The sequence below is a fragment of the Phanerochaete carnosa genome (assembly GCF_000300595.1).
Source record: "Phanerochaete carnosa HHB-10118-sp unplaced genomic scaffold PHACAscaffold_1, whole genome shotgun sequence".
NCBI lineage: Eukaryota > Fungi > Basidiomycota > Agaricomycetes > Polyporales > Phanerochaetaceae > Phanerochaete > Phanerochaete carnosa.
This window is the reverse complement of record NW_006767628.1, coordinates 860,093-883,184: the sequence shown is the minus strand read 5'-3', so window position 1 is coordinate 883,184 and position 23,092 is coordinate 860,093. Positions and strand designations below refer to the sequence as shown.

Sequence of the window (23,092 nt, the reverse complement as noted above, 5' to 3'; positions counted from 1 at the left end):
AGTGACCTACGCGTGGGTAACGCATCAGTGATCAGTCACTTTACGCAGCGTCACGAGCTCGCTGGTTGTGCTGTACCTGCATGCATGGTTTGCCAAGGTGACGGATGCTCGTGGAGTTCGATACCTGCACATACATTTCAACTATCGGCTTGGATGCTCGCGTGCACGTACCTCCGACAGAAAAACAAACTCCTCGGCCAACTCGGCTTTGTCTAGATCTCAGGATATACGAATCTTGGCAGTCTGTTTCTCCTTACTCCATGGTCAAGGGTGGCAATAGCGTGAAGTACAACAAGAACAGGGAGGACGGACACGGCGCACTCGTTATCGTTAGAAAAAGGAAACAGCAAGTTCTTCGGCGATGTTAATCTCATTCTTCGTCTGCCAACTTGGTCTACGAGAACATGATTGGCGACTCCCCTCTTTTTCTTCAGTACGTCCCATCGATCATTTACAGCCGTGCTGCGAGCTCATACCTACCATAGAGCCCTAGAACCCACACTTCACCAGCTCCTCACCTTCCTAAGTATGCATCACCTCGTCCGAATCGCATGTAAAAGTATAAGTGTTGATAAGTAACGATACTAGCACTCAGTGACAATACCTTTGCCGAAGCGGTAACTTGGACTCCGCTGCAAATACTGCGTCATGACTGATGACTTGGGGGGCGGGCGCAATGCACGAACGAAGTGAGTATCTTGATGTTTTAGCGCGAGTCGAACATGATACTCTTATAGTCAGATATACTTCTGCGCCCCCTTGTCTTACTTATGCGCTGTCGTGGAGGCCGGGGTTACGGATGCGCAGGCGGTGCGAAAGGCCGCACTTGAGGGTCTTTTTTTTCCTCCTGAATTTAAAGTGCTACCTACAGAGGGTAATGTACACCTGTCTACTAGCGTGCACTTGAGGGTCACCGCTTCGGTCCCCAAAACTTACTTCACCACGCTGTTCCAGGCGACACGAAGGCTGTCCTGAACAATACGCACGAAGTCGCCAACATCGTCGGTACACATGCTCAGGGCGGCGCGTGGGGGTAAATAGGAGTTCGCAAATTGAATCGTGAAGAATTCATCGTGTTCTGATGTGCTGCGGCCCAGAGCGATGCTTATGGTGAAGGCGCTTCGTCGCAGCAGTGGGTGAGCGGCCTTATGATTTTATGTCTTGAGCCTACGGCGAGTTTGATAGGCACGCAAAACCAGAACAATGTACGCGATGAAGACGTGGCAATATAACGTGGTACATGACCCTTGCATGGTATATTTGCTGCCCGCGGTCGTTGTCCTCGTGCGCAACCTGCGTGCCGGTGGCCCATTAGTCACCAGATTATGCACGTTGTCACGAGCCCCTCCCGCCACCTTCAAGCTATCTTCTTCCTCTACTCAGTGGGTCTGTGCCCTTTATGAAGAAAGGCCTGCGCTGTTAGGGCAGGCGCGGATGGATATAGCAGGATATGGCGAGCAGATGTTTACGGTACGATGTCAATTCGTATTTCAAAGCGTTTTCTAAACAAATCCGTCCGCAATCCAGATTGTCACTCGTATAAAATAAGGACAGCCGGGACGCTGTTTGACGGAGTTAGTAGCATAAATGTTCTGCTCAGGTCACAGTAACAGCTGGATACTGTGGCTTGGTCAAATCATGAGTTGCTTCGTCTTTCGTCACTGCAGACTACGAGAGTGTCGCGGTGTTAATTTGGAGCTCAGGTCGCGTTCTTACCTCGTATGGTTGCCTACTATTCGAGAAGCCTTCGGACGCATTACGGTATAGGTATCGTGTCGTATGTTCATATAGTGTGTGTCTTGACGGACAGCTCGCCCGTCCTCTGCTTACTGGATGGAGGACGCGGAGCCCGTCAGATGGGAGGAGCGTGTATGACCGATTTCATCTTGATCGTACTTAACAGCTACATTATGGTTCTTGTATACCGAGCTATCTGTGAGTCGGCCAGCAACGCCCACATTTCTGTGGACTCTGGTTTCTGCTGTCAGCTCAGTGGTCTCGGCCCTTACAGAGGGAGGTCCTTTTCCAGTTTCCGGCAGTCCCTGTCCCACGCTCATACTCCGAACTTTCCTAGCTGCAGTCTGATGCTTACGCGTACGAGGTTCGAGCGGTATTTAAGGCGCTTTGCTGGCAAACTGGTTTTGAGTTCACCTTTGTTCTCTTGGCCTTGTACGCTGCGTCGACCGGTCCTCATCCCAAAGTCTCGCACGACAGAAGCCTTGGCCATGGAGTGTCTCCTTCCACAGATACTGCAAACAGAGGAAGGTTTTCGCTCAGCTTTGAATTTTTTTGAAGCACAGCTCTCAACACGAACCCCGAGAGTGGATCGCGTGATCGAGAGGATCTTACAGCAGGATGCATTACTAGAAAGGTTCCTTTCAAGTAAGTTAGGACTCTTGAAGCTGGCTCGCCTATCGGTATGCTTATCCTTGTTGCCATACGCCAGAAATGTCCCAGAAATCCTTGCAGTCCTTTGGCGCGTACTTGAAAGACCAGTGCCCCGGCGATTCCACGCCAAATTTCCTGCAATCTCTACCTCTCCAGATTCTCCTTCGATTTGAATTCTATCTTGCCTCTTGTATACCCGTCCCCTTCGAAGATCTGGGTGACCAAGTCCGCAAGCATTCTACATCCGTCAAACAAAAGTTGGCGGCCCTCAGAGCCCTGGAGCCGTATTGCGAACTAGGACCGTTGGAAACCATTACTTCATTGTCATCAAGGATGTTCGTCGAGTGCGGCGAGAGAGTACCGAGGACAGGCCAGGAAGCGAAGAAGCTCGGCGAACGATTGGTTCGCGACTTGATGTTTATTCTAAAGGTGTGTTCCGGAGCTAAGCTATCTTGCACTCGTTTCCTTACGTAGGACTACTTCAGAGCTACCTCAATATACTGAGCGATGGAAGGCTTTCCGAGGCTATCGCAAAGCATCAGCTTTCGCTTCTTGCTTCCGACAGCGGACCCAGCGGGACAACGGCCGTTGAGACACCGGAAGATATCGTACTTTTGGACCTCTCCATATCACGCAAGAAGGCTTCTATGACGCTTGACACGATCGACAGGTTTGGCCCTGTGAGGATCACGGTATCTACTCGCTTTATCGACAACATGCGAACCAGTCGAAGGCGGCCGCGGCTGTTTGCCAAAATCAAGAGCACCGTGATGTACACCCAACCCGCGCGTCTCAGCTGAGCCGATTTGTTGACACCTCTTAAACAGGGATTTGGCTCAAGGAGAGATGCAGGGCCAGAATGGGATGATACTAGCGAGATCAGACGAGGGGAATGAAATATACAGCGCATTCCTCAATAAGTATTGTTCAATGGTGGTCAGTAATGCACGACTGGTGGCACGAAAAAGCTTGCATCTGATTATAAAGTCTAGTACTATTGTCCAGAGGCGGACGGTATGTTGGTACCTTATTCTCTGCGCTTACACATTTATTGACAGAATACGTGAAGAAATCCGGATATTTGGTATCTATACGACTGGTCACCTGGAGAATCAGAAGTTCTGGGCCGCCGCAGCGAAGGAATTATTAGTTCTGCAACATTCGTGAGTGTCGTCTCTCCGAAATGTACGATGGGCGAATTCCGACCAGCTATGATCAGAGGTGAGACAAGCGGTTCGCTGGCTGTGAAGTCTCCGGCGATCGAGCCCGAGCTTGCTGATCAGGTATGTAGTTGTAACGAATCCTTTGAGGCCAGTTCTAAGCCGGTGACGCGATACAGATTCGCTTCCTCGTCGTGTGAGTAACTTTTACATATACAATGTCCACTGTCTTTGACAGTCCCCAGCCTTGACCGTTTCATTGAGCTTTCGAAGGTGTGTGTAGTAGTCTATGTTGTCCTGGAACTTTCAGGTGACGCCCCGTCTCTTCTGTAGCCAATCATGCAACGTAGGCACACAGATAAACATAAGATATTCACTCTGCTGATAGCGTTGGACGCGCAGGAATCCAGGACGACAAAGAGATACAAGCAATGTTCGAACTATCGTGAGCCCATACCTCGAGTACTTCATCCCGCGCTATCTTATGTCGAGTCGAAACAGCCCCCAGGAAGAAGAAGTCATCGAACACGAAGGCTCCTGCTACGTCTTGGGCCGCAGCGGGACTGGGTGCGTTTATATGTGCTCTTTCTACTCCTAGGCCTCACCTATTGCTGCAGCAAGACGACGATCATGCTATTCAAGATGATTAACGTGGAACTAGCTTGGTATCAATATGGTGGCGACGTGGCTCTGAAGCCTCGTCAACTATTCGTGACCCGGTCGCAGCATCTTGCGGACCGAGTCAGAGAATCGTTCTCAAGACTTCACGAGACTCACGTCCTAGGTGCTAGGTCTACAGGCCCAGCTCACTCGACTTCTTCCATAGGCACGGATCGGATGTCGCCGGCTTGGACCTCTGAGATTCCGGATAGCTTCGATGAGTTGAAAGTGGAACATTTTCCTTTGTTTATCTCCTACGACAAGGTAATGCACCCTCCTCTTGCAGAATAATTTATGTTAAGTTCTACTGCAAGCTCTGTACCATGCTGGAGACGGCCTTGGGACTTGCAACATACTCCAGTAGCTCTCGCACAGGCTTCTTGGCACTTAACGCGACCCCGCTTACCTACGAAATATTCCTCAAGCAATACTGGGAAGTATATCCCAAGGACCCAAGGCTAAATTTTGGTCAGTGTTTCTACTTCGTCTCCGAAAGAGATTCGTATTCACGATTGTCAGACCCTTTTCTGGTTTATGGCGAGATTATTGGTGAGCACTATGCAGTTCAAAATGAGGTTGCACTTACTGAAAGTGCACAGGCGTGATTAAAGGATCAGAAGAGACACTGGCGTCCGGGCGACGCTTCTTAGAAAGAGCGGCGTATTTAGGACTCGGACGCGGATATAGCACATTTGAGGGTCATCGAGAAGAGCTGTATCTTATCTTCCAGTGGTACAGCAGGAGGCAAGGACAGCTCAAGCATGTAGACATCGCAGACAGGTACTTTCCTCTCTATCGAGGCTGATGATATCCATTCATAGCTGCATAGGACTCATGCTATCCTCGAAGCTTTGCGTGAGCAGAAGCCGTCATTCTTGAGAAGCCTTGATTTTGTGTAAGCCAGTCATACCGTATGCAGCTTCACTGGGTTGCTGATACCCATGTAGATACGTCGACGAGGCGCAGGACAACCTTCTGATTGATGCTCTTGGTATGTACTAGCATGTTTGTCCCAGAAGCCGCATTTGAAACGTTTTCCAAGTGATGAGATTATTGTCCAAAAATTCGGACGGCTTCCTCTGGGCAGGAGATACGGCGCAGACAATCTTCGCTGGGAATTCGTTCACTTTCAGCACACTCAAATCGTTTTTGTATCGGGTAGAGGTCTGTTGGCATATTCGATCAATCAATTCGAAGCTCATCATACCGGGCATTAGGAGAAAGAGCCGGTAGTGTACCGAGCGCGACACAAGCCTGCGTTCTTCAAACTTACGACAAACTTCCGATCATGCGGCGGAATTGTTGCTTGCGGTCAGACCATTCTGGACATCATCGCGTCCTTCTGGCCCTCCACGCTTGACCAAATTCCAAAGGAAGTTAATCTCTCCTGCGGAACTCGCCCGTACTTCTTTAGCGGTGAGGAGGGAAGTCAGATTCAACTAAGAGAGCTGCTGTCGGACTCAAAGTAAGTGCATAGCGCATTCCGGTATTTGGCCTGTCGCGTGATGCCCTTCATATAGCAAGCAACTTGAGTTCGGCGCTCAACAATGTCAGTTCGCTGTCCCTTGTTGCTGAATAGATCTAAAAGGCTGCGGCTACGACAGGCATCTTGGTGCGAAATGACGATGTTCGCGACTCTCTTCGCCCTCATCTCGGAGATTCTACGTTGCTGTTGTACGTAATGGCATCATCATCAAGCCCTGGTTCTGTTCACTCATCAACGCGACTTAGGACGCTTTACGAAAGTAAAGGTCTCGAATTTAACGACGTACGTATCTAGCTCTTTTTTTCTCGTCTGTGTTGCATCATGTTTTCTGTGCAGGTTCTACTCTGGAACTTCTTCGAGGATTCCAGCTATGACAGATCCGATTGGGTGACTATAACGAGGGACGGACTTCCTCCTCGTGGTCTAAGAGGCCCTCCAAAAGGACTTACTATCGAGGTAGGTTATTGACTAGCTTTGAAACGACATGTCATGACGGGTAGTCAGCTGAAATTCTTGTACGTCGCTACCACACGCGCAAAGAATCGTCTATGGATCCTCGATAACTCCGCGCAAGCAAAGGTTATTCAGGTATTGCTTTCGCTAGTGTCTACTGTATTTTTTGCTGAAGACAACGTAGAACATGTGGGCGGCCCAGGGCGAGATCGAGATGGGTACGGACAACCTTGATCTATCTCGGTTCGCCGCTGCTTCGGGACCGGAGGAGTGGGCCCGGAAGGGTCGCGACTTCTTCAGAGAAGCACGGTACAAGCTTGCGGCCCAAGCCTGGCGCGTGGCGGGGCTTCATCATGACGCGGCAGTCGCGAACGCGTTCTACCTCCGGGATCAAGTTGAGGTCACATCGATGACTGGCTCACAACGTGCAAAGGCCCTCCGGGGAGCTGCAGATGCTTTCTTGCTGGTAGCTGCTGAAGAGCCCGTCAAGCCGCGGCAGGACGAGTACTACGTTGAAGGCGCAGGGTGTCTTCTGCGAATCCCCGATACTCCCAAAGCTGCCTTCACCTACTTGCAAGGCTGCGAATACACTCGTGCCGTACGGCTATTCCGAAGTGTCGCCATGTTTGACGAAGCTGTGAAAGTCATTCGTCAGCATTGTGTGGATTCAACGGCAGTGGTACAGGTGATCTACGTCGCAAAGCTGTACTACTTCCAGCAACTTCGTTTGATGTAAGTACTAGATGATTGATGACCCATGTCCTTCTCTCATTTAAGCTGCTTCGCGGTACAGAGATGCGATTGCGCTGCACTCATCTCATCAAGAGGCCTTAGACTTTCTTGATGACCATGGCCTACGCCAAACGAAAGGAAAGGTTGTCGTCCATCTCAGCCTCCATACGCAAGCAGCGGAGCTCCACCTTAGAGCGAACCGCCTCATAGAGTGTCTCAAACATTACCGCATTGCGAAGGAAAGTGCATCTGCTCCTCTCTGTTTCGACACGGACGTTCTTCTGGGATGCCTCTGGCGAGAGCCTGCTTTCTCCATTATGCTCAGGGCGAAGCATGCGGCAGACACACAAGCCTCGGAAAGGCTGTCCAGTCTGTGGGAGCTCGTCAAGCTGTGGAGTGCGGCGCAAGGAGTCGATGAACCTTCTTGCGTCCAAGACGAGGTACGTGTCAAGGTCTACATCGCTCCTGATCTCGGCTGAACTTGCTCTAGATCTCAATGTTCAAGGCTATTTCGTGCGGCAATGCAAATTTGCTCGAGCATCACAGCAACTCGTTCATAACGTCTAGCAATCGCAATCGCGCTGCCGCTCTACTTTGCCTCAGACATGCCCTTCACCTCGCTCCAGTCCCTGACAAAGACTCAAGCGCAGTTGAGGTCTGGGGCTGGCTTCGCCTGAACTCTAAATTTGTCTCTATCATTCGCTCCATCTTGCTCGATCCCGGGTATTTAGAGCATCGCGATATTAGACGATTGGCCGGATTCCGCTCGGTATCTCCAAGAGAAGTCCGTCTGGTACCCCAAAGTCTGGCTTTGAGTCTCATATCTCAAGCGAGACACGTACCGTTGGCTCGAGACGGTCCTCAAGTCATCAAAAAAGCAGACCTCTTCCCAGCAATTGCGGGATACCTTCGCGAACTACTTCTCAGTGCCGTAGACAAGGTCAGGACAGCATGTCAGAACATGCTGTCGTTACACGATATTGGCGGGGGAGACAAGCCCGAAAGACCCACCGGCTTACGTCTCGTGCTTCAGTCGATTCTCGTTGAGGATTCTCTTCGCGGCTTTGAACCTGTGGAACGTCAGACGGCGCGTGAAAGGTAAATCTCCTCGCCATATCTTTGTTATTTTTAGGCTAATATCTCGTAGTTCATGGCTTGAGACCCTATACAATGTCTTCATTCGCAACAGTCCGGCACCTATCCCTTCTGCCATGAAGGCAATACGAGAAGCACCCGAAGGCCAGATCTGCATCCAGATCTTCACTGGTTGGATCCGCAACGTGCTCAAGGATATTCAGCGGATAGAGGGCGAGCAAAAACTCACGGTTCTTGTACAGCTTGCGACTTTGAGCACAATTCTGGACCCCGAGGGTATTGTCGCTCATATGGGTCGGGTTCGATTAATGGGCCTCAACGCCCCGTCCGGGTGGCTGCTCGTGTACCCACCGCATGCGCGATTACGTGACAAAACTGCACAGTTCGTTCTCAACGATCTTCTGGACGCAACAGAGGGCATTCAGCCTTGGTCTCTGCACAGTGGCGTCCAATTCTTGAGGTGAGTCCCCCTGAAGGTTGGTGGTTGGTGATGTCGGCGACTCAGGCTGTTCTCTCGATATTAGGCATTTCGTCAAGACAAAAATCGTGATTGATGCGAATACCTTGTGCGACTTTATCGATTACCTCCTTGGCAGATTCGCGGTGGCTCTGTGTGGGGCTCAGGGCGAAATGGCTGTCCCAAGTAACGGTGCACTGCTCGTGTTGCAGAATCTCGATCGTTTGACAGATCAAGAAACTGACTCGATCTCGGCGCTTTTGGACGTTCTCGGCGATATAATGCGACGAGTGTTAATGCCCAAGCAGAACGGTGTGTTTCGGACGGTCTCTCGCACGCTACTACGTCCCGCTAATATCTACTCGCAGTGACAATACGCTCCGGGGCCGAGCCTTTGAAGAAACATCAGCAGTATGGAATCATAATTAGAATGTACGCCTAATATGTACACGTCTTTTGATGTACTGTGCTAATTTCTGTTATCCACGCAGCTGCCAGAGCATGGGCATACGTACGTCCACTAACACTAACCTGAGTAGTCTACTGAAATGTCTTCCCAGTGGGCTCGACTGTCGATAGCCACAGTCTTCGTCAAGAGATTGTCGCTACCATGGCACGGCTCAGGTCACGCGACATAAGAATCGACTATCCGCCGGCCCTGAGGTTAGTATCGTGCGATGTCTGCGATGGAAGAGCTTTGATGTGAGCTAAGCCGTCGTACATCTGCAGGTTTGCTTTGGCCGAGGGCTGGAGCCAAGTCGCGTCGGAGATTTCCAGTGTGCCTATTGGCCGCCTAATTCCCAACGTCCTCGATAGTGGCGAAGTACACTACACGCTGACCTTTGGACGTCTGTCGCAGCGGTATAAGCAAAAGCAAAAAGACGCGGACGCATCCATAAGAAACGCGAAGGACGATGGGGTGCCATTCGTCGAGGTCACCACTCCCGCCACTATCGAATTTGCAACGCTTTGTGCCATCGACGAGCGCTTTGTCTTCCTTGAACCGCTAGTCAGGAGGATCTTGTGTGCGCGTCTGGCCGATGTAATGGCCTGCGAGCTTCCCGGCTACGACGAAGTCCGGGCTTTCCAGCGAATAAAGTCGTTTCTCCGTCCCCGGCTGGTTCGCAAGAGGAAACTTCCTCGATATGGACTGTGTCACCTTGCGTCAGACCATTTTGAGGCATGCTTCAAACGTTCGCACGAGCTGCAGCTTTTACGCACCGAGCGCCACCTATTTTTGGGACCTCTTCCGCATGTTTTGGCGTGCCTCGATGGCCTACGCATGCACTTCGAGGTGGAGAAAGACTGTCTCAGCAAGAAGCTGCAAAACGCTGCGCACATCGACCTGGACGACGCCGGAGCGAATGTCATGCAGGCGCAGTAAGATATGTTTGTCCGGCATCCGTGATGAAGCTCACATGAATCCATAGTGCTCGCCTTGCAAAGACACTCGAGCTGCAACAGCTGCTGTCGCCACGATCCAGCCTCTACTTACGCACGGGATGGCCTGCCTCATTCCGTTTACATGTCGAACAGGTTGGCAGTCTAGTGAAGGAAGCGAAGCTCGAGGAGCTTGTCCGCCAAGATCTCATGGCAGAATGGGATCTGGTACACAAGGCTGTATTGTACACCGGCAGAAAGACTTGGATACGCTAAGGTAGAACCATTGTTTCGCACCATCTTACTCTTGAACTGTCTGTATTGCCCATCTTAGCTTTTCAATCTACATGCTGTACATTTCTCATAAAGCTGTGGAAGTTTTAGCCAAGACATAGGCAGCGCAAAGCGCGCAGAAACCATATGCATCCTGTTCTACCTTACGTGGTGTATGCCTGAGATGGCCTTGCACATAGGCTATACATCGATTGGCCTGAAAAAGATCTAAGGCGGCTGTGCTTCCAGTGATCAGGGAATGAAAATACGTGTTAGGGGTTACAGAAGGGTTCAGATAGTCACACACAGCAGAAAATCCGTACAAACAAGCAGACCAAGTCTGGGCACATACATCAGCGCTCCAATAATTCTACAACAACCAGCCATACTGTTTTACTCGGCTTTTAGTACATCACCACCACATGCCCGAGTGTCTCTCACACTTAGGCTAGAGCGGCGAAGCCGACAGCATTCTGATCGAACGAGAACACAGTGTAGACGTTCTTCATGAAGCTGTCGCCGAGCAGCCACACGCTCCCGAGTCCGATATCCTGGCCTGCGAGTGCGCCGACGCACTGGCTGCTACCTTGATGGGTCCGACCGAGGTTGAAGCTGCAGGACGGAATCAGCACGGACTCAGGCACAACAGGGCATCCGACCCACTTGGCACTGGTGACATCCCATGTCTTGCCACCCCAGTTGAACCCGACCGTCAGCGGCGAGTTGCACGGATACGAGTAGTACCCTTCCTCCGAGTCGTACAGTCTGCTGCCCGAGACTGCCGCGTAGAAGGTCTTGACCGCGCTCGGCGGGCCGTACATGATCGTCGTGCCCGAGTCGATGACGGTCTCGAAGTCGGTGTTGGGGTTCTTGGAACCGACGACGCTCTTCGCACTGGTCGGCTGCCAGAATCCCGTCGACTGGTCGATGTCGTGGAACTCAATCGAGCCGGTGTACTTGGACGTGTCGGTGCCTCCGAGGAAGAGCTCTGAACCACTGGAGGCGAGCTTGAAGGCAAACTCGCCCGCGCTGACCTTGCCCTGGTCGATGAGCGCGTTGAAGACGGGGGTCTGGCGCGGAGAGCGTCAGCGTGTGTAAAGGAAGTTATTGTAATGGAAGAACCTACCGCGTTGAGGTTCGAGACAGCGGGGTAGGCAAGACCCAAAATGCCGTCAGCAGGGTTGCTCTGGAATGCGCTCGAGAGCGTCGTGACCGGAGATAAGTACTGGTTGGTCACGGTCAGGCCAGCAACGGTTACTACAAGGAGATATTAGCTGGGTTCATGGACGTAAGTTCCAAGAAACCCACCGGTGTCGGTGTAAATGGGACCAGAGACAGTCGAATTATCAGCGTACTTGATAGAGAAGGTGCCATCTTTCTTGGAAGAGGTCGAAGACGAAGAGGCCTTGTACATGTGCTTGCCGCCACAGCTCGAGCAAGACGAGCTGGGGACCCACAGGTCGGACGAGCCGGTGTCGAAGTTGATTACGAATGGCTGGCCGGGAATGCCGATGGAGATCGGGCCCGTCCACAACACATCGTCATCCTGGTCCGTCAGAGGATCGGAACCAGTATCACGCTTCTGCAATGCGGCGGAGGCAGTGCGGAACTCCTTGATCTCCCAGCCCTCGGGAAGGCTGCCTTTGTTTGCCAGCAGATTCCGGAGGTTCTTCTGGTACTTGCTGCAGAACGCACGATGGCGTGGTCAGAACAGAAACGCGGCAGAGCAGTGGACACTGCACTTGTGAGTCTTGATATTGTGCAGGATGGCCTTCTCATGGTCGAAGATACCATCGGCACGAGTCAGTGTGCTGCGTTCGCCCAGCGCAACGCTGACACCAGGAGCGTGGACGACGGGGTTCGCGGTGGCGAGGAGAGCAAGAACTACGAAAACGAGAGTCACTTTGCAGAACATGTTAGGAGGCAGGCGAAGGCTGAAGGAGCAGGAGATCCCGTTGGTCTGCAAACATCTTTTGTCGTGCTTTTATGCGTCCTCGACGCGTAGACCCATGCGAATCCCTTGAAAGGCATGCTGCAGGAAAGCAATACGCTTTAGATCGCTTGTTGGCATCTCGGGACGGGTACGGCTAGCGCGATGGCGGCGCTGGTCAGACGGGATCACACCCAGCGGGAAGCCCATGCACCTGCAGGCCGTTGCAATAAAAATGTGGCCTTCGTTATGGTGTTTCGGAGGAAGCCTGGTTGTTGACGCGCCCCGACGCGCCCCGTGTGCGCTCCCCCATAAGCGCCATATCGCGCCACCACCCGCACCCAGGCACCCGACGGCACAGCAACCTCTTTTTTCTTGCCCTTTTCCGATTGATAGTGCCACCAACGTAGGTTAATTTTTCTCTGTTCAGCAGCATTGTTATGGCGCGTAAATACTAGCATTCGCGAAGGTCCAAAAGTCCTCTAGCTTAGTGGGTGACAATATTAGAGGAAACGGCTGCAGTGTTGACTGTGTAACGTGGAGCATGGCCATGCCTCAACATATTACATAGTGTATAGAGTCGAGGCAGCTTCTCCCCGATCAGATTGAGACGACCAGGGGCGGGGAAAAAATTCCCGGCTGCAGGGTCAGATGCAGATAGTTCAGAGTTTACGTGGACGAGCCTCACTGACACCATTGTCACTCTGCGACAGAAACGATCGTACTCTCGTTCGTATCCCTGCGCCACTAGCCTGTGTTGTCAAGCAATCTTCCTGCCTGTGGTATCAAAACACGCGATTTACTGGCACCGCCGCCCCCTTCGCAGGCAGGCACTGCGCTAGTCCGACACGTCATTCCGTTCGCACATCGCGCAGATCAATGATCTTAGGAAAGTAGCGAAGCTCGACGAACCAGATTGTCGGAGCTTCTTGGCAGGGTGAAATCTTGTGTACAAGTCCGAGTCGATGCTGCGCCCTGATCGTAGACCTCAGATATATCCAAGTCTTCTTGCCCACCAGTGACCGATACTGCCGTGCCATCTCGTTTAAGACAGGTCAAAGTGTTACATTCCATCTAGTCGCCCATTGACGTGTCCAAATGTGATTTATACTTGTTACTGTCCTGCGGCGTGGTGGTGCCATCCGTAGCACTCGTACAACGACCAAGACGCGACAGTAGCGCCCCAAGTGATAGATAAATCAAGGATAAGAATTACAAGCTATGAGCCCAAAATGGTCTTACACACAGAACAGAGTTCGTACAAACAAACAGAGCGAGTCCAGGTGCATACATTAGTGCCACCATAGTTCTACAACATACAGGTTTACCCCAGTTTTAGTGCATCATCGCCACATGCCGAGGTGTTTTTCGCACTTAGGCGAGAGTGGCGAAGCCCACAGCGTTCTGGTCGAACGAGAACACAGTGTAAACGTTCTTCATGAAGCTATCGCCGAGCAGCCACACGTTGTCTCCGAGTCCGACGTCCTGGCCTGCGAGCGCACCGACACACTCGCTGCTACCGCTTTCGGTCTCCCCGAGGTTGAAGCTGCAAGACAAGATCAGCACGGACTCGAGCGGCGCAACCGGGCCATCGACTCACTTGGCACTGGTGACATCCCATGTCTTGCCGCCCCAGCTGAACCCGACCGTCGGCGGCGAGTTGCACGGATACGAGTAGTACCCTTCCTCCGAGTCGTACAGTTTGCTGCCCGAGACTGCCGCGTAGAAGGTCTTGACCGCGCTCGGCGGGCCGTACATGATCGTCGTGCCCGAGTCGATGACGGTCTCGAAGTCGGTGTTGGGGTTCTTGGAGCCGACGACGCTCTTCGCGCCGGTCGGCTGCCAGAATCCCGACGACGTGTCGATGGAGTGGAACTCGACCGAGCCGGTGTACAAGGAGGTGTCTGTGCCGCCGAGGAAGAGCTCCGAACCGCTGGAGGCGAGCTTGAAGGCGAATTCGCTCGCGCTGACCTTGCCCTGGTCGATAAGCGTGTTGAAGACAGGGTCCTGGTACAGAGAATGTGAGCATGTACGCGGAAAGCGCGCGGAGGCGGATTCAAGCGCACCTGTTGGAGATTCGAGATGGCGGGGAAGGCGAGGCCCAAGATGCCGTCAGCCGGGTCGCCTTGGAATTCGCTCGAGAGCGTCGTGACCGGAGAGAAATATTGGCTGGTCGCGATCAGGCCAGCGACGGTCACTACAAAGGAATCTCAGCTAAGCTCGTGATTATAACTTCTGAGTAACTCACCAGTGTCGGTGTAAACGGGACCAGAAACAGTCGATCCATCACCGTATTCGATTGAGAAGGTGCCGCTCTTCTTGGAGGAGGTAGAAGACGAGGAGGCCTGGTACTTGTGCTTGCCGCTGCAGGTCGAGCTCGTGCAGGAGGAACTAGGGACCCACAGGTCGGACGAGCCGGTGTCGAAGTCGACGACGAATGACTGGCTGGGAGTGCCGATGGAGGCCGAGCCCGTCCACTCCTCATCGTCGTCTTGGTCCGTCAGCGGATCGGAGCCAGTGGCACGTTTCTGCAAGCTGGCAGGGACCGTGCGGAACTCCTTGATCTCCCAGCCCTCGGGAAGGCTGCCTTTGTTTGCCAGCAGATTCCGAAGGTTCTTCTGGTACTTGCTGCAGAACGCACGATGGTGTGGTCAACACAGAAACACGGCACAGACCAGTGGAGAACGCACTTGTGAGTCTTGATGTTGTGCAATACAGCCTTCTCATGGTCGAAGGTGCCGTCGGCACGAGTCAGTGTGCTGCGCTCTCCCAGTGCGACGCTGACGCCAGGAGCGTGGACGACGGGGCTCGCAGTGGCGAGGAGAGCGAGAGCCACGGAAACCAGAGTCGCTTTGCAGAACATGATGTGGCAGGCGAAGGTTGGGGGAGCGGAGGGGAGCAGGAGAGCCTGTTGTTCTGTAAGCAGCCCTCGGACAGGCTTTTATGCACCCTCGACGCCTTGACCCATGTGCATGCGTTGGAAAGCATGTTGCAGGGAAGCCCGGCGCACACTATGCCTGAAATCGCTAGTTGGCTGGGTGGATGCGACTAGCACGGTGGCGCTGGTCAGGCGAGATCACGCCTAGCGGCTATAGTAGTCCACCCACCTGCAGGCAGTTGGGTACGACAAGAACCACATGCTCTCCGCCATCCCATAACGATGGAGCGGTCACTCTTAGAACCGCATGCGGAATAAAGGTGTGGCCTCCGTCGTGGGGTTCGGGAGAAGTCTGGTTATCGTCGCCGGAGGCGCATGCACCCCATCAAGCGGTGACTTCGGTGAGCGCGTACGTAATCACAGGCGGGAAACTACCATGCGGCGACGAGAGCGGTAGCCTCTACTTCTATTTCTCTGTCGGTATTAGCATCGCATTGCAGCGCAGATTTTTGTGACGTACACGCGGCACCTTGGCCATTTCATTGCCAAATTCCGGCTCAAGCTTACCCTCGAGAACCGTCGAAAATGCATAGTGCCGGCGGGATAGAAGTGGTGTGCACGTCACCGCATGATTCTATGCCAAACTTTGGCTCGACAAGGCGCAAGAATTGAGTCGTCTGATATTTCCTGGTCTCGCATTGAGCCGGTGAAGGCCGATCAGCATCTATTCCCGCTCCATCTGTATAGCAAATTTGAGCCTTTGTTCTATGATGCCCCACAAGCAAAGTTGAGATGCTTACATGGGTCGCCTCTTGTTGTCTTTCGTACAGCGCGATGTTAGTAAAATGCAGCTCCGAACTTATCTCCGGATGCCACTGCAGATGGTCAGACTGGTCACGGTCGCACTACGTAGCAACAAGCAGGTGGCTGTCATCATCAACTGTCACGGTCCTCATGTTAGAGCTACGCTAGCTATTGGATGTGCCGAGTCTTGGCACGTGAAGCCCAGATGAATGGCCTGCTATGTGAGATGCTGAGAAGCTCGAAGATTTGGCTGAAGTCTTGGCTCTGACGCTATCATGTGGTTGATGTTGGACAGCAGAGATGTGTCACCGCAATTCTGTGAGAATGTCTCTGAAGTAGGGAGTTCTCGCTTCTCGGCGTTGCATAGGCCGCGGGCGACATCATGATGACGGTCGCCGCTAAAGGAGTATTCGCATGTTCGCCTGTAGAATCTGTGAAAACCGTGTAGAGGAGGTACGAAGCGCTTCTCAATGACCCATTAATGTATTCGATGAGTGAAGATGGTTTCGAAGGTCGTGATGGGCTGAAGCAGACTTCTCGTCAATTGCGACAAGGGTCCAGTCCAGATGATTACTGAGATTTCACACGACGACTAGGACTTCCCAGCATGCAGTGATCGATGGAAAGATGCGGGTGGACAATGCAGCGGCAACTTGCAGAACGAGAGGAATGGATGAGAAAAAGAGACAGAGCTTAGAGGGGCCTGATAATGAGGAGAAAAACAACTGTCTTTATCAGGAATCGAACCCCCGACAAGCAGGTACCCAGGTTACCACAACTCTACTGCTTGTCATCGGACGGTCACCATGCACGGGTGGTACCCAACTGACCAGGTGCGTCGATTGTGTCTCGCTCCAAGTCCGTCGATTTTTGCGCCGCTAGATAAACATACGCGTTTACCTATATAGTCTGATGCTCAGCTCGGTGTCAAGCACATCACCATGGTGCTAGATACCAGCATCACAGCCCGATGCCGTGCCTCACCTAAAACCGAAGGGGACGTCGTCGCGGCGATCTTCTTCTGGATTTTAATGCACGGCTCGCACAGATCTGAGGTCACAGGACCACTCCCCAAGTCATCAAGGGTATTCGAACGTGTCAAATTAAATGCCCAGCAACGAGTTTTAAAATCGCATGTTTGTGTCTAGATGAGAACTATGCTCTCTAACGAGACCCTTTCGTCTGTCCTTAGATCGGTTTTGAAACGTAAAACGACATTGCGTGTTGGTATCCCGTCAGCAGCGCCTTTAACACCGCCGGTTTATCGCTATCCACGACAATAAAATTCTATCTCATTTGTGTACTAATAGCTCGCTCGGGCTGAACTTACTGGCGTTGCAGCAGGTCATTGAGTAAAGGATAGGTCCTGGAGGTACGATACTCCATCCTTTGGAAGATGGGTTGGGAAACTGCGAAAGCACAAACAACTGACTGTTGATAGTGACTCTGAAGTTATCCAAACATCGATGCCAAGACGCGCCTCACCTAGAGTACTCGCCGATGTTAGAGTTGGATGGATTTTACTCGGAACAGTACCTGCGTCTGGACCATCAGTCGAGCATCTTCCTGCTGCACGCGTGCTTCATCATAGACATTCCATTTGGTGGACGAAGTATCATGTGAGCAACACGCTTCTCACACACCTGAAGAAGGTCCCACCCTAGACTTCCGTCCGTCCAAGCTGGCTTCTGACCGCACGTTCATGGCGTTATTCACATTGATACATGTCGCGAGATTGCTTTAGGAAGGCCTCTACGTAAGCCCGTATCCCCAATGTTCTGTTCAAAGATGGAAATCAGTGACATTCACATAGATTAAACCTAGAGCTTACTTTGGGGCTCTTCCGTATATAAGAATACGGACGGCAGCGAAAATATTTCGATCTGTGCGTTGATCCTCCTTCTGGTGTCCTTGCTGAAGAAACTGGTTTCATCATGTCGAACTCCTCTACCCTAAATCAGCTATTGATGCGGAACCGTCAATGGGCACAGCTGAACTCGGGGTTATTCCCGAATGGCGATCAGACTCCTAGGGTGAGCAGATCTACTGCGAAGGATATATGATAGGGTAGCTGAATAACGAGCAGATCCTATGGATTGGCTGCTCGGACTCCAGAGTCCCTGAGTCGGTTATTTTTGCAGGCGTACCTGGAGAGGTATTCACGCATCGCAACATCGCGAAGTATATTAACGCGCTAACTCCCTGTACAATTGTACGCTGATATCGAGCTTTTTGCTAAATAGCCAGGTCCAAGCGGGTGACTCGAGCGTGCTGTCCGCTATCGCCTTCGCCGTCACTGCGCTCGGCGTCGAGCACATCGTCGTGGTGGGACACACCAACTGCGGTGGCGTTGGGATCTGCGTGAACAGTGCAGAGGACAAGCCTCGCTGCTTCAATCGGGCGAAGGAAGGATGTGGCCCGACAGAGCCGGAGGAGACGACTCAGTGGCCTCCCCCTCCGCCACTCGACACCTGGCTCGCGCCAATCCGCCAGCGAGCAGAGAAGCTCCAGCCGACGACCGTGCTCCAGCTCATAAAAGATAACGTACAGCAGCAAGTTCAGAACGTCGTGCAGACTGCTACGGTGAGCAATAACTGGGCGGGCCAAGGGAAGGGAAAGCTGCAGGGTGTGCACGGATGGCTCTACCATTTGGAGGACGGGCTCGTGGAGGATCTAGGGTTTAGCGCTAACAGGCCAGATAGATCTGAGTGAATGGACAAGCCTCCAAGTGTTTTCAATCTCGCCAGTTTGCGCGCATCCTAGTTCCTGGGGTATCGATAGGTCAGGTTAGGCCACAGTGACGGTCGGAGGCAAGGGAATATGCGCGCCAGCGTCTGTCTAGTAGTGTCCGCGCTAGTGCCGTGTCTGATCAAGTTGACAGTCATCGCAGTACGACTATTCATATTCATATCTCATCTAAGCATGCAAGTTTCAGCCAAGCGACAGATAGTGGTGGCACGCGCTGTAAACCACCACGCCCTGCCGAGTGAGGCCAAGGAGCTTAAGCTGAGCTAAACGTAGAAAGTAAGTACTTTGATTGGTACGATTCAAACAAGACACCCTGCGTCAGTAGGGATTCCAGCGATGCATCCACGAAAACCATAAAATTAATACCAGGGGGGTTCTAATTAGCCCTAAATGAAATAAATATCATAATAAAATAAAGAAACAAAGCCTTGATACATATAACAGCCTCACCATAATTCTACAATAATCAGTCGTTCAGTGCTATGTACGTCACTGCTACCTGCTCGAGTTATTATGGGACGTAGCGAGGGCAGCAAAGCCGACAGCAGTCTTATCAAACGAGAACACACTGTAAACGTTGCGCATGAAGGCATCACCAATCAGCCAGGTATTAGATCCAAGGCCCACGTCCACGCCTGCGAGTGCACCGACGCACTGGCTGCTGCCGTTGTAGGTTGGACCGAGATTGAAGCTGTGGGACCAAATTAGCATAGACTCTAAGGTGCGACACGCCTTAGACTCACTGGGCGCTGTCGACCTGCCAAAGCCTGCCATCGTCCCAACGGAAGCCGAAGGTCGGGGGACTATCGCACGGGAACGAGTAGTAACCCTCGGACTCATTAAGGGGTTGACTCCCCTCGACCGCCTCGTAGAAGCGCATGACCTCGTTCGGCGGGCCGAACATGTTCGTCGTGCCCGAGTCGATAATCGTATTGAAGTTGTTGTTGGTAACATTGGAGTTGACGACAGCTTGCGCATTGGGCAGCTTCCAGAAGCCCGACGTCTGGTTGACATCGTGGAACTCGATGTCGCCGGTGAACAAAGTATTATCGACACCGCCAAGGAATAGCTCCGAGCCTTCTTCGGTGAGCTTGAAGGCGAATTCGCCACTGGTTACCTGACCTTGTTCGATCAGCGTGTTGAAGACGGGAGTCTGGCGCGGGGAGCGTCAGCGTGTGTGGGGGAAGCGACGGAGATGGAAGACGCCTACCGCATCGAGGTCCGAGAGGGCGGGGAAGGCAAGACCCAAGATGCCGTCAGTCGGGTCGCCTGTGAAAAAGTCGGAAACTATCGTGACTGGAGAGAAGGTCTGATTCATCGCAACAAGGCCACCAATGGTCACTGCAAAGGAATCTCAGCAGAGCTTGAGTATCCGAATCTCGAACAACCCACCGGTTTCAGTGAAAATAGGACCGGAAACACTCGACCCATCGACGTACGCGAGTGAGAAATTACCACTCTCAATGGAAGAGGTCGAAGACTCCGACACTTGGTACTTGTTCTTACCGTCGCAGTCTGAGCTTGTGCAGTCAGAGCTGGGGACCCATAGGTCGGATGAGCCGGTATCGAAGTCGATGAGAAACGACTGGCCGGGAGTACCGATAGTGATGGCCCCCGCCCATTCCGTGTTGTCTTCCTCGTCTGTCAGTGACACGGAGCCAGTGTTACGCTTCTTCAGCTCGGCGGGGACCGCGAGGAACTCCTTGATCTCCGAGCCTTGAGGAAGGCTGCCCGTGTTCGCTAGCAGCTTCCGAAGATTAGTCTGGTACTTACTGCGAGGAGAGGGATCAGCGACCGAAGTATGAAGAGGACAGCGGAGAACGCACTTATAGACTTTGATGGCATGCAGGATCGCCTTCTCTTGATTAAATGTCCCGTCAGCATTAGACAATGTGCTGCGTTTCCCCAGCGCAATCCTAGTACCAGGAGCGCGGGCGACGGGGCTCGCGGTGGCAAGGAGAGCGAGGGCCACATAGGTCAGGATCGCTTTGTAGAACATGACGCTGGGAAACGGGCGAGAGCAGGAGACCTTGATGGCCTGCAGATAGACCTCAGACATGCCTTTATGCGCCTTCAATGTCTTGACTCATGTGCATGCCTCGGGAAACATGTTACGGAGAAGCTTTCGCGACAGACATTATTCCCCAGTAGACAGCCCCCGGAGAGGCAATGCCCAGCAGTCGTTTCAGTTGCAAGCGTGCCTTTATGTGCTAGTGCGATGTTAGTGTTATGTAAGTCTGAGACAACTTCTTTGAACAGGTCCTGGGGAATGCTTACATACGTAGATGCCTGTTGCGTCAGTGTACAGTGCACTCTAGACTGCTTACTGGCATTTTAGGAGCGGGTACGCCCAGCGCGACGGTCGTCCACGCACCTGGTAGTTGTGTATGGCGGGAACCGTATATCATGGTGGAGATCTGTGTCTCAGTACAAGAGCATGTTGGCCGAGATGCCGGTGATGGCGTATCACAGCGGAGTGACTCCGATGGAGGCGGTGCGGGCCAGCGACCAAGTGTCAGCAACTAACAATCCAACTGGACTGAGCTACGACAAAGCTGAGAAGACAGACGAGAGGAATGTGAGTGAGGAAAGACCAGCTCGAGTCTGGCTTGTTATTGAGCAGTACGAGCTCCTTATATACATGTCAGACTGAATATCTAGAGTATCCTACGAATATACAGAGGTGTATAGAAAGTGAAAGAATACTATGGAATCCGGGAGAACCATCCGGATGTGTAATATTCATGACATTACCCCCCCCGTCTAGAATCGTGTCCTCACGATTATTTACCAGTCGATCCAAAGCCTTCCGATCCTCGTTGGGTTTCCGTTAAACTCGACACCTCCTCAATATTGCATGACACAATGCGTTCCAGAATGACTTGTGCGATTCGATCGCCGGCGTGTACCTGAAAAGGTTGATTGGTGGAATTAATCAACACCACGCACACTTCTCCAGTGTAATCCCGGTCTACTACTCCAGCACCGACATCTATTCCTTTGACCGCTAATCCGCTCCAGGGTGCAATTCGCGCATAGGTTCCATGAGGGGCACGCATCGCTATGCCGGTGCCGACAATCTTGCGATCTCGTGCCGGTACCTTAACGCTTTCAGCCGAATAAAGGTCAAACGCAGCGGCTTCTTCTGATCCTTGCTTCAGGAGAATCCCACCCATTCGTTGTACCAAAAGAGTGGTATCCCGCATGAGCATGTGGATGGGTCGTGTCAATAGAGGGGGGATTCTAATTGTCATAGGTGCAGGTTTGTCAGGACGTCTAACATGGAATTCCTGAAGAAGTTCCTGACAATTGGTCAGGTTTGCTCGTGATTCCCAGGAACGGCGATCGCCGTGAGGGCTGTTCTTCCAGAGCACTTGATATTCCAAGTTTCCATTTTGATCACAACGGGAGTCAAGAATTTTTTCGACTTCCCATTCTTCCTCGCCATTTACGAGGTCAGGGACTACCGGTTTACGTCGCTGTGAGGGATACGTGGGTTCTTTGAAGGGACTGAGAAGGCTTTCATTGAAAACAGGGTGTTGTTTCCATTGACGTGGGAGTTCCAATTCGTAGGCGGAAGCACCGACTTTGCGTTTGACCTTGAAGGGTCCATATCGCTTATCGTCGAGCTTCTTCATTGGCCTGTCTGTTCGGATGTTTATCCCTTCTAGCCAGACCTTATCCCCAACCTTGTACTCTGGCCCGCTCTTTCTCTTTCGGTCGTAGAAGCGCTTCATAAATTCCTGCGCTAGACTGATAGCCGCGCTAGTGTCCTCGCGTACTCGATCCATTCTTTCGACAAATTGTTGGACGTTTTCACTTAGTCCCTCTCGTACCGGTTGGGTTCCTTCATAAGGGTGGTACCCTTTATTGACGAAGAATGGAGTATACCCGGTGGATGAATGGACTTTATTGTTGTATGAAAAGGCCGCGAGTGGCAACCATTCGGCCCAATCGGCTTGTCGGTAGTTAATGAATAATCGGAGGTATTGTTCTATTTCACGATTGATACGTTCCGTTTGTCCATCAGTCTGAGGGTGATACGCGGTAGAGGGGTTGGCTTCGATTCCAAGCAATCGGTATAGTTCGGAGATGAACTTGTTCTTGAATTCAGTGCCTCTATCACTGATGATCTTTCGGGGTAGTCCGTGATGTGCCACCACATGGTCGCGAAGTGCTTTTCCCCATCCTTCGGCATTGAGTTCAATGTCACTTGGTATCGTGATTATCTGCTTGGAGTACATGCAGACGACTACGAGAATAGCGTTGTACCCAAAGGACTCCAGTAATACTTCTATCTTATCTACAGAGATTATTTCCCAGGGTCGCGTAGGGATTTCGTTGGGGAAGAGAAGTCCAGTAGGCCGTGTGGTGTGAACTTTGGTCTTCTGGCATTTTTCGCATCCAGCAACGTACTTTCGGATGTCTTCTCAAATTCTAGGCCACCAGTAGTTACGCGTGACCATTTCGTGTGTTTTGTATTGACCGGGGTGTCCTGCCAATGGGGTATCATGGTGATGAACAATGATCTGTTTGCGGAGCTTCCTATTTACTGATATGTAGATACGGTTCTTCCATGTCACGAGTCCGGTGCTATCTTCGTTCCAATCTTTGTCCTTGTTCTGTAAGGCTACGGTAACTAGTGAAT

General features: G+C 52.1%; 6 protein-coding genes across 6 annotated transcripts; 3 read left to right on the top strand and 3 right to left on the bottom strand.

Moving 5' to 3' along the window:
* Window positions 1-60: 60 nt before the first annotated feature.
* On the top strand, window positions 61-454 carry PHACADRAFT_246271 (uncharacterized protein). Its single transcript, XM_007389788.1, has one exon. It carries the CDS (start codon window positions 105-107, stop codon window positions 366-368), a length of 264 nt encoding a protein of 87 aa, XP_007389850.1. The 5' UTR covers window positions 61-104; the 3' UTR covers window positions 369-454.
* A 1,994-nt stretch (window positions 455-2,448) lies between these two features.
* Window positions 2,449-10,151, top strand: PHACADRAFT_203599 (uncharacterized protein; the record flags this gene model as incomplete). Its single annotated transcript, XM_007389787.1, has 34 exons — window positions 2,449-2,817; window positions 2,874-3,160; window positions 3,216-3,324; window positions 3,381-3,402; window positions 3,458-3,551; window positions 3,608-3,671; window positions 3,728-3,744; window positions 3,794-3,821; window positions 3,882-3,894; window positions 3,951-3,993; window positions 4,050-4,115; window positions 4,166-4,472; window positions 4,523-4,676; window positions 4,728-4,757; window positions 4,808-4,988; window positions 5,038-5,103; window positions 5,156-5,199; window positions 5,251-5,372; window positions 5,426-5,673; window positions 5,729-5,757; window positions 5,813-5,882; window positions 5,940-5,976; window positions 6,031-6,150; window positions 6,199-6,282; window positions 6,332-6,879; window positions 6,941-7,319; window positions 7,370-7,977; window positions 8,027-8,434; window positions 8,499-8,743; window positions 8,800-8,863; window positions 8,923-8,942; window positions 8,992-9,094; window positions 9,161-9,811; window positions 9,862-10,151. 34 exons carry the CDS (start codon window positions 2,449-2,451, stop codon window positions 10,085-10,087), a joined length of 5,856 nt encoding a protein of 1,951 aa, XP_007389849.1. The 3' UTR covers window positions 10,088-10,151.
* Window positions 10,152-10,511: 360 nt separating this feature from the next.
* Window positions 10,512-12,192, bottom strand: PHACADRAFT_203598 (uncharacterized protein). The gene is made up of 5 exons (XM_007389786.1): window positions 11,827-12,192; window positions 11,393-11,766; window positions 11,211-11,341; window positions 10,748-11,154; window positions 10,512-10,696 (listed from the first exon to the last, which is right to left on the bottom strand). The coding sequence occupies exons 1-5, from the start codon at window positions 11,997-11,999 to the stop codon at window positions 10,528-10,530; spliced, it is 1,254 nt and encodes a 417-aa protein (XP_007389848.1). The 5' UTR covers window positions 12,000-12,192; the 3' UTR covers window positions 10,512-10,527.
* A 992-nt stretch (window positions 12,193-13,184) lies between these two features.
* On the bottom strand, window positions 13,185-14,896 carry PHACADRAFT_246265 (uncharacterized protein). The gene is made up of 5 exons (XM_007389785.1): window positions 14,705-14,896; window positions 14,263-14,642; window positions 14,081-14,211; window positions 13,615-14,021; window positions 13,185-13,560 (listed from the first exon to the last, which is right to left on the bottom strand). Exons 1-5 carry the CDS (start codon window positions 14,875-14,877, stop codon window positions 13,389-13,391), a joined length of 1,263 nt encoding a protein of 420 aa, XP_007389847.1. The 5' UTR covers window positions 14,878-14,896; the 3' UTR covers window positions 13,185-13,388.
* A 2,734-nt stretch (window positions 14,897-17,630) lies between these two features.
* On the top strand, window positions 17,631-18,408 carry PHACADRAFT_23743 (uncharacterized protein; the record flags this gene model as incomplete). The annotated part of the gene is made up of 3 exons (XM_007389501.1): window positions 17,631-17,729; window positions 17,783-17,908; window positions 17,944-18,408. 3 exons carry the CDS (start codon window positions 17,631-17,633, stop codon window positions 18,406-18,408), a joined length of 690 nt encoding a protein of 229 aa, XP_007389563.1.
* A 383-nt stretch (window positions 18,409-18,791) lies between these two features.
* On the bottom strand, window positions 18,792-20,817 carry PHACADRAFT_132901 (uncharacterized protein). The gene is made up of 5 exons (XM_007389784.1): window positions 20,271-20,817; window positions 19,837-20,216; window positions 19,655-19,785; window positions 19,188-19,597; window positions 18,792-19,135 (listed from the first exon to the last, which is right to left on the bottom strand). Exons 1-5 carry the CDS (start codon window positions 20,501-20,503, stop codon window positions 18,940-18,942), a joined length of 1,350 nt encoding a protein of 449 aa, XP_007389846.1. The 5' UTR covers window positions 20,504-20,817; the 3' UTR covers window positions 18,792-18,939.
* Between the last annotated feature and the right edge of the window lie 2,275 nt (window positions 20,818-23,092).